The sequence below is a fragment of the Apteryx mantelli genome, chromosome 4 (genome assembly GCF_036417845.1).
Source record: "Apteryx mantelli isolate bAptMan1 chromosome 4, bAptMan1.hap1, whole genome shotgun sequence".
NCBI classification, from domain to species: domain Eukaryota; kingdom Metazoa; phylum Chordata; class Aves; order Apterygiformes; family Apterygidae; genus Apteryx; species Apteryx mantelli.
In genome coordinates this window covers 45616529-45633949 of record NC_089981.1, presented here as the reverse complement: position 1 = coordinate 45633949, position 17421 = coordinate 45616529, and the positions used below count along the sequence as shown (strand labels likewise).

Here is a 17421-nt window from a genome sequence, read left to right as displayed (position 1 = left end):
CAGAGTTCAAAACCTCTACTACAGGCTCACCTTCATGACAAGTTCTGAGAACTTAGGTGAGCTGGCTGTTGCTAGCAGACTGTCTTGAAGCAGAACAAGCAGAGCACTAAAAGGAATAAATTTATAACAAAATTACACAGGGAAGTGCTATGCAGAATAAAGATGCCAACTCTCCACAGAATACCACACCACAGACCGGGGTTAGTCAAGCAGTTTAATATCACACTGTGCAATAGTTCTTTATCTCTAGTACTTCACATCACAAGAGTTTATAAAGCAAACCGCTGAACTACAATGCATACAGAATAACATGAGGCTGGCTGGCTTAGCCTGTCTCCAACTGTGTAGATTGTGTGGTCAAGTTCTGGTCACCATTAATGATCAGTCACAATTCTTCATTAACCAGCTCAACTATTACACAGACAAAATGACGAACGAACAAAATCAGCCAGCAAAGGAAAGGTTTTAAATGTAAGAACAGACAAAGAGAAGCAGCTAGCATATAGTTTTCTTTATATACCTCAAGATGTTGGTCTGGTCAGACTTTTCCAGAACTTTCACTACCAAGAGGTTGACTGATCGGATGACCTGCTCACCCTCCTCGAGGTCTTCAACCCGAGAATCCAGCATTAGTGTAATGAGACCATGCATTAGGTCCTTCAGCACACCAGTAGATGCCTCTCGAGCCAGACTCTCTATCTGAAATAGCTAGCAATTGAAGCCAACATCAGAATTTTTCTCTGCATAACAACATTTCAGTGTAGGGAGTTCTCTAGACTACACTGCCAAGTTTTTTGGCATTCTGCCCCCCCCCCAAAAAAAACACACAAAAAAAAACACTCAAACAAAAAAAACACACAGCCCATCCACACACACACACAACACACATTAAATCTTAAAAATGCACTTGGAAGAAGGTTATTTCTATTGAGAGACTTCTGAAAATATTTAGGTCACCAGTTAAGCATTCAAGGAGATTAGGGAATATTAAAATAGAACTTAATTAAAATGTTAGAGTGGATGCATTTTGGAGAAGTAGCAAACAGACCTTCTCCCTCCCCTAACTTCTCAATCCCCACTCCCTCCCAAAAGACGCATTGGTGACCAGATTACCTAGTAACAAACCCTCATAAAATTCAGTAGTAAGCTAACCTAGGCACAGGTCAACGCTGGAAAGGCCTTCTGTTCTCCTGCAATTTCTGCACAAAACTTATTTTCTCTTCACCTTAATTCAAAAGTCTTACCGAGATCATGCTCCCAATAATACAGCTGTAAAGTTTGACTATCTCATCTTTGTCCAGCTTCTCATCTGCCATGTGTGTATTGTAGATTAGCCGAAGCTGCATAAATGTAGCTATTAGAAACTGGTCAATGTGGCCAGACATAGCTTCTGCTTTGTCTTCTTGTCTAAGAACCTCATCAATCTAAGAGGAAAAAGAGGGGGAAAAAAAAAAACAATAAAGTCAACAAGCTGCAAACAGTGCAAAATAACTATAATTTGAAACCGTTCTATAGGAACACTCTTGCTGTTACCAATCCACTTGCCAAGGTGTTAGTTTTCTAAGCCTTCACCCAGAAATCAGTGACTGCAGACTCCTGTAGCCAATCCCAGTACAACCAATTAGTGATCTTTCTGTGAGCTGCAATCCTATACTGTACACATCTGAGAACAGGAAATGCTGCATTATGGATTCTGGAATTAGCCACTTCGTGAAATCTTCTGAACAAAACTTTTCTAAGTAGTTAGAACCAAGAGCCAAGACAAAGTTCCTTTGCTGGGGAGCTGTAAAACAGTTTACATTTAAAAGCTAAGCCTCACTGGCAACAGTCAGCTTTTTCAGATTAGTAGCACAGATGTGAACAGAACGAAAGCAAAGAGATATGCATATTTACATACTTAGTGCTTCTGTGTTAAGAGTCTATGCTGCATCATTTAAGCAGAATTTTTATTGCTAAAGCGAGTCAGATGGCCCCTGTGCACTTAGTTTTGTCATCAGGGAGATTCTGAGCAGAGTCCACATCACCTGACATGGATGCTCCACCAGAGTGCAACTCATCACCCTCGCAGACAAACAGCTCAAGTACACTGAATAGTTGCTACCTTAATTCTCTTACCTGTGCCAGAGCCTGAATGCTTGTATTTATATCACCACTGGCTACTTGGGAGATGACAAAGTTGATAGTAGAAGCTGTATTACTGTGCAGGTCATCAAAGTGTGGGGATACAGCACGGATCCTAAACAGTTGAAGAAAACAGGATTCATGACTCTTTGGAGAGACAGTTCTAAATTACACTTCTCTGCTATTTTCTCTAGTGACAGCTTATAGTCAAGAGAAAAGGATTTCATCCTCACAGTGGATGCTGCTCAAGGAAGGAATTGTTCCTTTGGCGCATCTATTCCACTACCTGTAAAGATACTGATGATGCATTTACAAACTCAAGATCCTCTTACTACAAAAATGTATAAGCAGAACTATTTTTTTTTCTTCCCCATTAGAAATAACTCCTATCTAGATTTCAGAACACTAATCACAGATTGCCTCTCTAATATTGCTCTTCAAACCAGCTGAAGCTTTACCTTATTGAGTAAAGAAGTCTGAACACAGACTAGCATTGTCAGTTCAGCTTCTCAAAATGGTTACATGGCTCTAATGAATTCGCTTAGGTGGAGCTGTAACTAGACTCACTTGGGCTCAGGAATCAGGACTGGCTCAAAGATGTCATCTAGTTTGTGCTGTACAAGTGCTGGCATCTCACATCTGACAGTACCATTGTCATTTTCAATTTCATCAAGATCCAGCTGAAATTCCCGTGGAACAGTATGCGTTGTCTCAGAGTGACCACCCATGTTGCGATTTTGGCTATAGAAACCAGGAAAGAGGTGTTTATTATAGATGCAAGAGACAAGAGTACTAGCACTAGCATCCACTGGTAGCCCTAAAGCTCTTATAACAGGATAGCATAGGTTTTGCAGACCTGATTTTATCCAGGTTCCATAGCAATAACTCCCTTTACCATTCCCCTATCCGTTTGTACAACAAGCTTTTTTAGGCCAGGAGAGCAGCTGCTAGTTACTTGCCTTCCCAGTTTCTCCCATAACCCACCATGAGACCCACTGCAGCTGTGAGAAATAGCACCAGTTTGTTAGGAGAGATACCCAGCATAGTTTAAAGTAGCATTAACAGAATATTGTATTACAGCTCATGGGTGGCTCTTTTTTGTTATTTGTTTTTATTTTAACATGATGAATAAGATGCAGATGTACATAGCAACCTAGCAAGCTAATCTGAATCTAGGACTCCCAAAATCCCACATTATTTGCAGGTCAAGGTGCTGCATATTAGATTTTTAATGGAAACGGATCATTTTCAACAGGGACTTTTCCTCCAAGATAATGAGCAGATAGGAATGTTGTTTTGTTTCTACTACTGTTCCCCCAGGCTGATTCACACATGCTCATCAGTTCTGTGCTGTATGTTTGCCCTAACAAGTTAAGAACAGGGTTCAATCAATACTAAGTTTAATGCAAAATATATGAATAAATTCTCCCAGTATTACCAGCAGCTGCTTAACATGGAAGTGCCATGTCTGCCCTGCAGTTTGATTTGTAGTTGCCTTGGTAGAGGTCCTCTATTCTTGGTTTCTTTCTTTTGTCTGCAAATAACCTAGAACTGGCCACGGTAAACTCATCACCCTCAAGAAGGGATGACTAGAGTAGAAATCGAAAGATACAAGAGCCTTTCTACCAAGGAGTTAGTGGGCAGTACTTACATCCTATAAGTGCGATACATAATTCTGTCCATGGAGAAGCAGTGAAAAAAGGCACAAGACCATTTAGAAAGATTTCAAGACAGACAAGACAAAAGAAAAAAAAGTTTCATTTTGTTTTGCATTATTTGGCCTGTTTTCACAACATGCAAAGATGATGATATAAGAACTAAAATAACATTGCCAGACATGATATTAGCACACGTACTATATAGGCTAGAAAGCATAACTTTTCATTACATACTTGAGTTTGGAGGACATGTCCTCAGCTGGTCCCTTCCGTAGCATGCTAGCATTAGTGTTGATGTTTTGAACGCGCTGAGGTTTCTCCTCTGCCTGCCTCACGGGAGCAGCAGCTGGTCTCTTGGCTGACCGCTTTATTCTCTCCTCCAGCATGCTCATGTCTTTCTCCGAGAGCTATAACACACACACACACACACAAAACGCTTTCACTCAGTCTGCAAGTTGCATAGGTTTTGGAAGTCTTGAAAACCTACAGAAGATAAACTTTTATTACTGCAGATGGAAGTGACTGTAATACCAAGAGTAGGAACTGTCAATACCACCATCTAGTAGCAATCTACCCGAGTCACTCTGGATTGACAGAGGCTTCTTCAGGAGCTAATTAAGCCATATTGCCAAGCTCTAATACTGAACACAGCTGCTTCCAGGCCCCTTATTTCCAAGAAAAAAGTTGTCTGAATTCAAACCCTAGCACTATCACGTGCTTCTAATTGTTGCTTGTGTTGCCTTAAAATAGCTTAAAGACACTTTCTATACAATATTCCAGGCTATGTTTTGCCATTAAAGAGAGAATCCAGGGTCCTTCTACAGTGGGGCTGTTCAGTGTAGCTGTAATTCAACCTGAACACAAGGTAAGCCAACTGAACTTTCCACTCAAGAAGAGAGAAAGAAGAAAAAAAATAATCATATTTATCATCTTACCTACAGGACTGAGGATTACCAATAATTGCATTTGAACAGAAGTAGGCTTGATGTTTTTCTGGGAAGTACTCTCAAGCATCTCTATAATTTGGAAAGCTTCATGAAGAGCTGTGCATTTTGCAACTAAGTGGACTATTTCAAAGCTTAGAAAGCCACAGTTACAAGGGGCTCAACACTCAAATACTACAGTTCTTTTCTTAACCTTTATAATCTGAAGGTATATGGACTACAATGTAACACTCAGAGAAGGAGAGAGACTTCACTCTGAAGAACAGTTAAAATAAGACAGGAATCCAAAATGCTAAAGAAAATGCAGTACTAATTCTCATGGAGATTGTTACCAGAGGAAATAACAGATAGCAAAATAATTCAAAAACCTGAATTATTTCAGGAAGCTGGAAGGGCAAAAAAAGGCAACCTTGTTTCCCTGCACATAGTACTCCATAAAAGATTCCCTCCAACCACTTGTAGGTACTATGGCATAGATCACAACACACACACAAAAAACTAGTACTGACATATATATCATATTCATATCAGTTTTAAGGGCTAGCTTTCTTATTCTGTTCTCCAAATTCATAATCTCTCTGGTAGAAGAGGTCTAACTGCTCTTAACTCAGGTTACCTAATTTTTTTTTCAATGCCAAAAAATTCAGTATACTTAATCTCTTAGGCACAGTAGTTGTAGACGATGCAGTGAACTTGTTTTTCCCTGCTGGAAGCTCGGGAAGTAAAGTTTATTTTGGAAGCTGAATTTTGTCATCTTTAACTTTTATTGCAATTTATATGACATTACTAAAGGTGATTTCCAGAGACTGAAAAAGCAGCAATGCAAAGCAACACAGTACTGACAGAGACCTTAAGCACTGGAGTGGAATAAACTAAAGCAAACAAAAAGCTTAGCACACTTCAACTACTAAACAAAAACATTTGATGGAGCCCCAGCAACTAGCCTTTTTTGGCCAACTAATTTATCCAAATCTCAGTGTTATAAAGCAAGTTACTCTTTATAAACAAATTTAATTCCTGTAATAGATCAGTGTTTTGCTCATTTCTTCAATTTCAGTTTTTCATTCATGAACATCCAAGTTATAAATCCCATAATCAGCAATTAACCAGTAAACTTTTAAAGGATCTATGTTGTAGCAGGTTATTTCCAACATTACAGAAAGTTCTTGACTCCAACAGCAAAAGGTGCCATAACCAACCACTAGCAAAACAGTGAGAATCCCCTACACAAGTGTAAGGATTAAAGAAAAAAAATCATTATTTCCAGGTACACTCACATTTCCAATCAGCTTGAACACTTGGTCACCATGAACATTATAGACAGTGACAATGGTGTTCAGTGCAGCATTGCGCACAGTGTTGTCTCTATCACCAATATGAGCTGCCATTTCTTTCAAGGCTTTCCCTGGAGTTGGCTGGCATACATTCATGCCATATGATTCAACCAGACATCCAAGCTCTTCCAAGCACTCTAAAGGAAGAAAATAACACGTATGCACATTTAAATTTAAAATTGCTGGGAAGAAAGCCCTCCTATTTTTGTGATTCTCGCACAACTTGAACAGACATTGTAGAAAAGTGAGTCATGATGATAAATATGGTGACAGAAAGGCAGTTCTCTCCCTCCCTCATTAGAAATACTCGGGGTGATTTATGGGATGAGTAGTAAACTAAAGGTTCAAACTACTTCAACCAACAGCATTTGAAAGCTGCCAGCTATCCTTGCACCCTTCTCCCAAATATCTCCCATTACCATATATGAGCAATGTTACAGCTGTTTCACATCTAAGTCGTCTGGACAGTTACAAGCTTGCAATGCTGTATTATGCATAGAATTTAACTTGCTGGTTATATCAGGATGAGATATTCTCAGGGTGACTAGGGAGCTGTTTGAACTACAAACATCATACCACAAATAACTTCTGAAATAAAGGTGAAGCAGATGTACAACATAGAGACATTTCTTCTCAAAGTCTTGATCAAATTATTATTGGATTCCCTTAGTCATTCGGACAATACTATTATCAAAATTCTCCCAAGTACTGTTTCACTAAGACAGTGAACCTACTTAAAAGGCAGGCTTATAATCTGAATGTTGATATGCAGTTTACTAGATTTTTCCCATTGCTTCTCTTTGAAAGGTGCAACAAATACACACACACACACACACACACACACACACACACACGATTATTTTTCCTTAGAATCTGATCTCCAAAGTGTTATGCACTTGCATAAAGTGCTACATACAGGCAAATCTCAAGTTTCAGCAAATGTTATGTTGGCTTTTCCAGGTCAAAAACAAAGCAACTTCAAAGTTCTTTTGACAAGTGTATATTTTTACTTTGAAGCTGCCCAATTCATAATGCTATTTCCCACCTGCCCGTTGTTTTGAGTTTTTCGATTTTGTCCCCTCCATGATGAATGTGAACATCTTGCTGGCTGGATATATGAGACACATCCTGTTCAGAATGGCACGCACATCCTTGCGGATAACATCTTTCGGTTCTCCTACCTAGGAGGAAGTGGAAAGTCCCCCCCCCCCCCCCCCCAAAAAAAAAGATAAATAAAAGGAAGAAATACAGAAAATTTTAAAGTTTCCTGATATTAGTGATTAGTCTGAATAACATTAGGGAAGCCAGGGTCATTCTCAGGGAAAAACCCCTCTTGGTGAATTCTTTTAAAGGTAAATATGCAACACATTCTGAAGGAACAGATTTCTACAGTGTTAGATAACATCCTGCTACATTCCTCACGAAAAATAAAGTTCATTTCTGTACAATGTACATTACCTTCAGGATAAGATACGGGATGAAAGAGGATGCTTCATTTTCAGTAAGGTGATATTCTTCTTGACTCAGCAAATTGAAAAGCAATTTAAGGTATTCAAGTGCTTTCATCAGAACACTTGTGTTGGTATCAAAAAACCGCAGGGTAAGCCACTTCAGGATCAGATCCAGACAGCTGATGACTCCATCTTTTTCACTCTCCAAGTGCTTGAGGTGAAAGGGAAAGAAGAGGAGGAGGAAGAAGAAGAAGGAAAAAAAAGTTGTGCAAAGTGAAACACTGGTCAAGAGCAAGAGCAGAGAATAAGGAAAAGCTATGCCTGATAAGATGGTCTATGTTTATAAGTTGATTTCTAGAGTCAAAAGTACTCATAACTTACACAGCTTTCTGAAATTCAAAGAGAAGTCTTCAGTGAGCAAACTGATCTCCCCTTCTCCAAAGGGACAACCAATATTAATAATTTTATCATTCCCCTGAAAAATATTTCTATATTTCTTCAGTTTTAACCTCACAGCACAATGACCCCTGACTTTTCAGAGAACATCTATTTAATTTTAATTGAAACAGGTTCTTTCATGGCAGACAATAACTCTATATATTGTCATCTGCTACCACAGTCCAAACTCACCTCAATCATAACTGCCAGTGCTTTGTTGTGGTGCTGGAAGTCTGCATGAAACATCTCATCCTGTAGCCATTTGGCCACGCAACTGGACATCTGAGTTTTTAGCTGCTCAATATATTCGTCACGGGGAGTAGTGAAATTCCACTTCAATACCTATAGAAGGCAGCATTTGGGACTCAAAGCAAGCAACACTTTCTTCCTGAAAGAGTCTGCAAGTTACAACCTTTTTAATCCTGCTTTAGAATCTGTTTTCAAAATGATCTCGTTGTCAACAAGCAAAGGACTGCATTAGAAAAATGGAAGCAGTGGTGCTTACTCATCTCTGCTTACACAGAAAACAGTGTTGAGTGGTTATCTTAAGGCTATTATCCCAATTACCACTAATTACTTAAAGTGGCTGGTTTTAAGCTACAGATAGGCCTATTTACTAGCAAGTAATCAATAAAGTGCATGTTTTAAGTGACAGTATTTCCCATAGAAAGCAAGCTTGATAGGAGGGGCTGCTCAAAATAACTATATTAAAGTTTTTACACTGGATCCCAAAAATCTGAAATTAAGTCAACTGTTTTCATATAAAAAGTTGATATATTACAGCAGAGGACCATCTCTTAGAAGTTGTGAAAAGGCCTTTTTTTTCCCCCAAGAGCATATGAACCCACAAAATTTGGAAAGCAGCAGAGGAACACCACAGTAGAAGAGTTAAGGGCCTGTGAAAGCCAACTGGAACAGTCGGTAGTCAATCTATCCAGGGGATGGATAGAGACTAGCACTTTCAAGCCATAGCTTTTTAAATTCTAAATTCAAAAGTAAAAGAATGCACTAACACTACACTAACTTCAATAAGTGAACACATTCAGAGTTCTCTCACCTTCAGACCTTTCTCATCTTTCATTCGCTGTTCTTTCCCATTTGGGACTATGATAAAAATAGGACCTGATTTATCATCATCTTCCTTCAGATTAGGCTTGGTTGGTACTTTCTTCCCTTGTACACCCTGAAAAAAGCAAGGTATTAGGAGACATCACAAGACACATATGCCTCAGTCCAAGCAATCACAAGCATCAGATACCACCCAACCTCATGCTGCTGAGGTGTACAAGAGCCAGGCAGAAGCTAGAAGAATAAAGTTGATTAGAACTTTAAAAGTATGTGCTCTGCTGCTGTGGAAGCAAAACCTACTACAGCATGTGCAATAGTATCCTGTGAAATATAACATTTCACTCAACCAGTGCGCACCAGTCACCCACACACATCCCTAAGAGCCAATGTGATACCTGTTTGATAGATTTGCTCTTTGTCAGACTGGTATTGCCTTTGCTGAGGCTTGTATTAGCTTTGGACAGGCTGGTATTGCCCTTGGACATACTGCTATTAGCAGACTGCTGTAAATAGGCCACAGAAAAGGCTTTGTAGTTAGACAAATAACATTTACTCCTAAGAGTTAGCATTCCAGGTTCATTATGTGTTCAGCAGAGGCATTAACTCTAGCATCAGACTTTTGATAGAAGACTACATCGACTTAGGCAAAGTTACAAATCCTTCAAGGTTTGTCCCGTTCACCCCTGACGTGAATTTAAGCCTATATCAGTTGTTCCAATTACAGCATTACTTTAGACAATGGTGGCAACAGGACTGGAGAACAGTGTTTTGTTTGTTTTAATTATATACATAGGACAAACTTTAAAGTTGATAGCAAAAAAATTTACTGTAACAACAGAAACTAACCACAATTATGATGCAATCAGCTGAGGCTACTACTATACATTTAAGGATCTTCCTTCGCTTCTTGCATCTTGTGCTACAGAACCCTTCATACTGTAAGGGTGGTAAGAATTTCTTTGGTACATAGGCTCAAAATAACTGTTTGAAGTGTAGCGTTGGAACTGCAATGGTAAGAATGAATTCTCAGCCATATCAAATCAAGGAGGCCAAGGAGACTTAGAGCACAGAATAAGCAGCTTACAAATCTGCATTTGTGACAACACAGCCTTTTTAGGACTAAATAGGCAATAATGAAAATAGTGATTAAGTAGATAATATGGGAACACTTCTCATTTAAGAACTTAGACCAGCATAAAGATTCTTGGTAAAAGCAGTTCCTAGCAAGGGCTATAGTCTTCTACCTGTAATAGATTAATAAACTACAACTATTCATTTAGTAAGACTGATTTCATATGAATCTTATCCTATGGAATCAACATACCTTAGCTTTAGAAGATGCTCCTCCCACTTTGGCTTTTTTGGGATCAGGCTTGGATTCCATGGTATTGGACCCTGAATCTTCAGCAAGGCCTGGAGAAACAATAGACCATTTCAAAGCTACAAACAAGCCCATTTTAGGTCAGCAGTTTTTCCAGTCAAAGCACAGAAGAAAAGATTGTTCATGGAGACAATAACATTCTTATGATCACACAGGGGTATGAGGATTTTAGATGCATAAAGGAAGTTCCTTGAATTGTGTGATAGCAGACAAAAGCTTTCAGAATTAAGATAATTAAGAATATTAATTGATATTGTCCCAGTTTGATAACTTGTCACTATCAAAACAATTTTAAAATGCACCTACACACCCTAATGTCTGAAGCTGTAGTTGCACTGTCAGTTTGAGCAGGCAAGCTAGACGAAAGAGAGCAAAACTGCTTCTTATGACCTCTTGCCCCCGATCCTGTTACCCCCTCCCTCATATCAGCAAAAGCATTCTGGTAGCCCCACAGTGAACTACCTTAGGAAAAAGATCCAGATTAAATTTTTAAAATTTGCCAGGTTAGTTTTTGTTATGCTCAAGTCAGATTAATATTATTAAAAAACCTCAAGCCAGGTCTTTTAGCCTCATTACCACACAGATATCCTCAAGGAGAGGCTGACCGACAGTTGTGTGGAAAGAAAAAAAAAAAACCAAAAAAACAACACATACATTTGCAGTTGACTCAACTGCAAGAAAAACCAAAGACCAAAACTGAAGGCAAAATTCACTGGATCATATAACTGCAACCCTAACTATGCTCAACTTCTCTCCTTTTGCTAATCATTTTTCTTCCGCTGGCGTGTCAAAAAACTTCCCCCAAAACCTCAAAGCTTAAGTGCCATGACACAGATGCATAAAATTAGAGGCTTGCCTGCACACATGCACTCAAGAAAGCAATTCAAGTAAATGCAAACTTAATCAAATGATTCTCTGCAAGGATACATTTTCAGAATTAAAAAGCATTAAATCAATACATGTTCATTTGATACAGAAATTGAGAAAACCTAAGATTTTAATTCATTTTTGTTCATATACTCAAATTAATCTTCTAAAATGCATCCACATAAAAACAAACAAAAAGTTAAGGCAGAGATTTTCCACAATAACAGGGTAAATGCTCCACAGGTACCACAATCTTTGGACCTATGAAGCTCTGTTTTTACTATCAGACCAGCCCACAGAGATAGCCTAAAGAGTGTCTTTCTGAAAGTTATTCTCAAAACAGGTTGATTCTCAATAGGTTGTTGTGGAAGCAACCTATTCCACAACAACATACAGAAGTTACTATCATCCATAAACAACTGGAAGCTCTTCACTGCAGATAATCAACTTACCATCTTGACCAAACTTAATACTACAATTTGAATCTAATCCATTAATTCCCATATTCTGCTCCTGCAAATAAAACCCCTTCGTAGAGTGTCAATTTTGGAGCCAATGCTCTCAAGGAAACATAACTGAACACTAAAGTGTCCTTTCATCTATGTATCTTCTTTAGGGAAAAGAACACTGCCCTTTTCTCAGTCTTTTCCCAGAACTTAGAGAGGTTACCTGATGTAGGTTGGAATTTGGCTGGAGCTGCTCCCCCTACCACTCTGGAAGATGCTTTAGCAGGAGGAGCTGGTTTGGCTGGCATGTTGGCTTTGGCTTTCTCAAGCATGGCCAGCACCTGGTCTTTGGATGTTGGCTAAAAAGAAAGGTGATAAATATGGAAAGATCACTGTACTAATACATGCCACATACAAGGAAAGCGACAGTACTTTGAAACAAGCTATTCTCTATTTAGCATCTTCCATGATACTTATCTAAAAGTATCTCTGACAAGACCTATGAGGAATATCGGTGAACCTACAGTTTGTTTTAGGTGAGCAGTCATATGAAATTAGTGGAGAGACATAACAGTGTTTCAGCTCTCAAGGATCCATAACATACACCCACTTGCTAGAAACAATCATAAAGGTGTGGTCAAAGTCATAGAGCTGGTCTATAACTGGTAGAGAAGCTATCTACAGGTAGTTGTTTTGGTTTTTTTTTTTCCCCCCCAGGAAGAAAAAGTAGAGTGAATAAATATTAAGTTTCTGAAGTGATAAACCTGTAGTGGCAGTAGTCTTTCTGAGGTAGAAGACTCCAATTCAGTCTCCTGACACTAATTAGCAGGCCCCCTTCCCACCCCACCAACAATGTAGACAAACTTACACGACTCAAGACAACATGTCACGAGACTGACTATGACTTGTTAACACCTACTTATTCAAGCTCACATTATCTAATCTTAGTGACAGCAATACCTTTAGCTTGCCAGTGGCTTTTGCCATCTTCTCAAAGCCAAGATGCATCATAAAGGATGGCAGGGCATCCTGTGCCTTCTTACGCACATCCCCATTTCGATCTTCAAGGCAGGAATAGAGGTGAGGCACACACAAAAGCAAGTCAGAAGGAACAGAACGGAGGGTAGGCAACTTCTCAGCCAGCCAACCAAGAAGCTGAAATAAAGTTCAGATAAAATTTGTTCATCAAGAAGTCCTCACTGATGTTTGGAATATCTAGCATAAGTCACAAGAGCCTGAGTAGTAGTCCTTTATGTTCTCCTACACAAAGGCAAGAACCTCGTCCTCATCCCCCCAGAGAAAAAGACAAGGAAATCCCGACCTTTGTTCAGACTAAAGTCCTTAAATAACATCAACTTTAATGTCGGGGTGGGGGGGAGAGGGGGTAAGAAGTTGTTTGGTTGTTTTTTTTGAATACAGAATGTCATTATGCAGCTATTTTAAAACTTGGAGCCTGGTCTGGTAAGACTTCACAGTCCTTTTCTTCTTTTTGAAAGTGACATCAGAACCAGGTAGCACAGCTGATAAGCTGCACCTTATTAACCTCAAATATATTAATGCCTCCAATTCAGTTCTGTTTTTCATGACCACGTGGTTACTTCGAGGGAAAACATACTAGCTCTTAAAAGGTTGATCAAAATAGGCTTAAATTTTATTTGGGCAGCACTGAAATTTGAATTCGTTATCATGCTGGAAGACAGCTTGGTTAGCCTTGTGTGGTTTAACAATTCTATGTCAGTATGAACACTGAGTTACTTGTTGTTTACTCATGTAATGGTAGCTTTATATAATTTCAGTTTGCTTAGATAAACATAGCCCACAGCAAATACAGTTATTTTGATTAAATGAACATAAGGAGAAGTTTACATAACAGAAGCCTTTACCTCTTGTCTTAGGAAAGGATTTTCTTTTTTGAGCTCCTCAGAGAGATCCTCACCTTCCAACCACTCTTTCATGCCAGTTTGTTCAGCCCAGGCATTCACAGTTGCTAGTGCAGCAGCACGAACAGTATTCTGTAGCAAGAACAAGATTTAGGAAGAATAATCCTAAAGATGAGTCAGAAGATCACAGTAGAAGAGGTACCAGATTCATCCTTTCAGTTAAACAAAAAACTTTATCACACGCTTCAAAGACTATTTTTGTTCACTGTTTGAAAAGATCTAGGTTCCAGAAGAAGCTAACTTTAATGACACTACTGGATGTAGAAGTCACTGAATCGGACACTATGTTTATCTACTATCAATTTTTAAGAATCTAAAGGCATCTTTAAAAGTACTTTGTACCTGCTGCCATTCACTGATAAGGATTTGGGAGTCTAACTCATCAGAAAGCTAAATAACACAGTTAATGATTTACATAATGGTTAAAATAGATTTAGTACCTTCATAAAGCAAGGCAAGTGGGTTATGGAATCTGCTATCAGCTTCAGGGCACTCTTATTTAGGACACATATGAGCAAAAGTCATTTCAGGAATAGAGGAGTCCCCTATTCTTACACAATTTCAGTCTCCACCTTTTTTTCAAGCCAGACTCTACAACAGCCCCCCTCTTTGAAGCAGCTGATGTGCAGTTAGGAGAAGTCAAATGGAACACTTCACAGCCACAGTTCTTCAAAATGTTGACAGTTACAGACATGACTGTATACACATAACATAAGGCCAGACTCCTATGTAGGCTGAATTTTTGAAGGAAGTTGATGACATAATAGAGCTCATTTAGCTTTACTGGGTTACTTTTGCATTTAAAATTGATTGATTCAAGCATGCATCTAGAAAAGCAACCAGCATTCTTGCCAATATGTTGTCCCATCTTTACACTTGTTTGAGAAAAAAATCCAAATCATGTGCCAGAGGGCAAATAGATGCTTACCAGGCTCTCTAAAAGGGTTCCCATCACCCAGATTTCATTTGTCTTGATTCATGCTACAAGTTGTTGGGCCTCCCTTAAACTGTTCAATGGATTCTGGGTCAATATTTGGAAGGAGGGCTCAAACAGGAGCCCTTCTCTTCATCTTTAAAAATTCTAGCAACTGGGTAAACCTTGCAGTACTACAAGAAAAGTTACTACTGTAACAATGTTTGAATGAGTATACAGTCCTTTGTGAGCACTACAGTGATTACAAGTAACACTGGAATTATGCTTTTTTTGTAACAGGACAGGATAATCACAGTTGGTCTCATCCTTAAACCATGCATTTACAACTGAAGGGAACTTGCTGTTTCTTCAGATAATTAGACTGTGAATAAAACAGGAAACTGAATCACATACAGTCTCAGTTCTTTAAGACTCCTAATGAGAAAACAGTTTGAACTAAGATGGTTTTTATCTAGCCCTAGGATCAGTCCTAGTCTTCCCATAGTTTTGGGATAGGTAGATCCAGATTCATTGTCTTCGTAAATGTGACAATTGCTGCTCTACAGCTAGCGTATATTCTCAATACTGTAACAAAGCTGAAATCGTAGACAACAATTTAAAGTCCGCATTCTTGCGGTTCCATCAGTCAGCTTCAGGCTTCAAGTAGAGGTAACAAAAGCTCCCCAGCTTAAATAAGGGGTCTCTGTTCCATTCTAAGCTTAAGAAACTTCCCCCACACCACATACTCCCATGAAATCAAACACCTGTAATTCTTGACCTTGGGACTTTTTGTTTTGTTTGAAAAGAGGATCTTCAGAGAAGGATCCTAGAAGGGGGAAAGGAACTAAATGATACAATGAGTTGCAAAGAGTACCAGTGTAATACTTGTCCTCTACTATCAAAGATCAAGAATGTGGCTTCCAACAGAAGGGACTGTTAAATTTTGGGTGCTGTTCAAATGTATCTTCAAGTTCATTGGTGTCAGCACCCACGGCAGCAGTTCTTGGCAATCTTGGCTTATCTCCTATATCAAATGCCTTTATAAAGCGGTATTCAGGCAGGACTAGTCTTTCCTACTGCTGCAAACAAACATGTCAAGCTTTGTGACGTGAAAAGAAGCAAGTCTTACTGAAGTTCTTAGGTAGGATAATTTGAGGTTTTGCCCCTTCAACAAAAAGTGTCAGAGAACAGACAATGCATACATTGCAAATACCAAGGATATAAACATGGAAAGTGTTAGCACAGCATGCATATATTGATGATGCACACTTAAAATCAACACATCTTGTCACTAAAGTATAATACATTTTGATTTTTCATTAGTGGGCTTATGAAAACCGCAGCTTGTAAGCTAGAAGCCAGCTTTTCTTGCTTTCAGATATATGCAGTCCTTACAAGAAGGAGGCTCCATGGTACTGAAGCACAGGAGTAGTTTCCTTTTCCTAGATACTGATGAGAAGCTCCATCAAATCTGGGAGGAAGAAAACCTGACACATTCATGAGCACACCGTGGCTCAGAAGCTGCCTTGCTGGACCAATACCAGTCCAAGCTGCATGAGCTTTGGCCTCCAACAGAACCCCTTTTAATGTCTTAGCAGCTCCACTGCAAGACTGAACTGGGGGGAGGGACAGATGGGACAATTCTTTCTCAACCTGTATGGCAATGCAGACTTACGAAATTACATTGTCAAGCATCTTTTTCTCTCCTATGGACACCAGCAACAAGAAAATGTCACGGTAGAAATCTAGTTTTTGATGCACACCTTAGTCAACTTTCCAAATGGCAGCTTCTGATGCCAGCAGGACTTCCAGCCTGAGTCTGTTCACCTGTTGCCTGTTCTTTTTCCTACTCATGTTCAGATACAGATATCTGAAGTATGCCATCTCTGACAATTGCCTGTGACTTCTGGCACAAAACATCAGCATCTGCCCAAGTCTCTTTTCCCCTACTTCAGATAGCTCTCCTTCCCGTGGCTCTAGGTTTGATTTTGACAAAGTATCTTGCCAAGATCAACACCAACATTATACAAGCTTTAGGTAAGAACTTTTCCAAAGAAGTTTTGTAAGCTTCCAAAGAAGTTTTGTAAGCTTCCAAAGAAGTTTTATTTACCATTCACCTCTCAAAAGCAAGCCCAAACAGTAATAGTTACTCTCAGGCATAGCTCAGACAGCAAACTGCAAAAAGGAAAGGCCTTTATTAGCGTCCTACCTTACTATCCCCAAGGACCGTGATGATGGGAACACCCAGATTTTTCACATGCTGTTTGATATTTGGGCCCATTGCTGCTGCTAGTTGCTGGAGAATGCTCAGTGTTTGTTGCACCTGCACATAAATAAAAAGGTTTTAAATAAACTACTGTTAAAAATCATGTGCTCAAAGCTCCAAGTCACATGGGGAAGAGCAACACTGTTGTATGTTTAGGTTTTTACTTTAGAATGCCTGCTCAATATCTATTCCAGACCTTAAATTCAACACACAGGCAAAATTTATTTCCTCTATGTTAAAAGTGGATTCAAATTAAGGTCAATTAAAAACATTTTCAAAAAAGGACTCATGTCACTTTTGCCACAGGCAGAGTAATTATTCAAGCTGGGGGGAGGAGGTGCTTTTTTTTTTTTCTTGATTACATTACATTTAGAGTACAGAAGCTGACTCTACCCTTTTGTGAAGGCATTTTTACAACACAACAGCAAACTTTTATGAAAAGCAGGCAAGTATGCAATCTGGAAACACACAATTCACTGGCTTCAAACTGTTGATTTCATGACAGATACTCCAATTAATGATGGATGTGAGTCATATGCAAGATTAAGAACTCAGAAATATCTTGTCTTCAGTTCTAAGCTGAAAGTGACTGAA

General features: G+C 39.1%; 1 protein-coding gene and 1 non-coding gene across 2 annotated transcripts in view; both read right to left on the bottom strand.

Annotated features, from left to right (window-relative positions):
• CKAP5 (cytoskeleton associated protein 5) overlaps positions 1–17421 on the bottom strand; it is a 54433-nt gene that overhangs the window by 7441 nt on the left and 29571 nt on the right. The window contains exons 23-38 of the mRNA XM_067296386.1: positions 16771–16884; positions 13592–13720; positions 12669–12863; positions 11932–12067; positions 10339–10427; positions 9004–9129; positions 8139–8288; positions 7516–7719; positions 7103–7238; positions 6001–6194; positions 4014–4186; positions 2689–2862; positions 2116–2236; positions 1245–1424; positions 521–708; positions 31–106 (exon numbers count right to left, since the gene is read on the bottom strand). Coding sequence (XP_067152487.1) covers positions 31–106; positions 521–708; positions 1245–1424; positions 2116–2236; positions 2689–2862; positions 4014–4186; positions 6001–6194; positions 7103–7238; positions 7516–7719; positions 8139–8288; positions 9004–9129; positions 10339–10427; positions 11932–12067; positions 12669–12863; positions 13592–13720; positions 16771–16884 — 2385 coding nt within the window. The remainder of the gene's footprint in view (positions 1–30; positions 107–520; positions 709–1244; positions 1425–2115; positions 2237–2688; positions 2863–4013; positions 4187–6000; positions 6195–7102; positions 7239–7515; positions 7720–8138; positions 8289–9003; positions 9130–10338; positions 10428–11931; positions 12068–12668; positions 12864–13591; positions 13721–16770; positions 16885–17421) is intronic.
• LOC136992098 (small nucleolar RNA SNORD67) lies at positions 1957–2067 on the bottom strand. Its single transcript, XR_010884222.1, has one exon. It is a non-coding gene; the product is annotated as a small nucleolar RNA SNORD67 (small nucleolar RNA).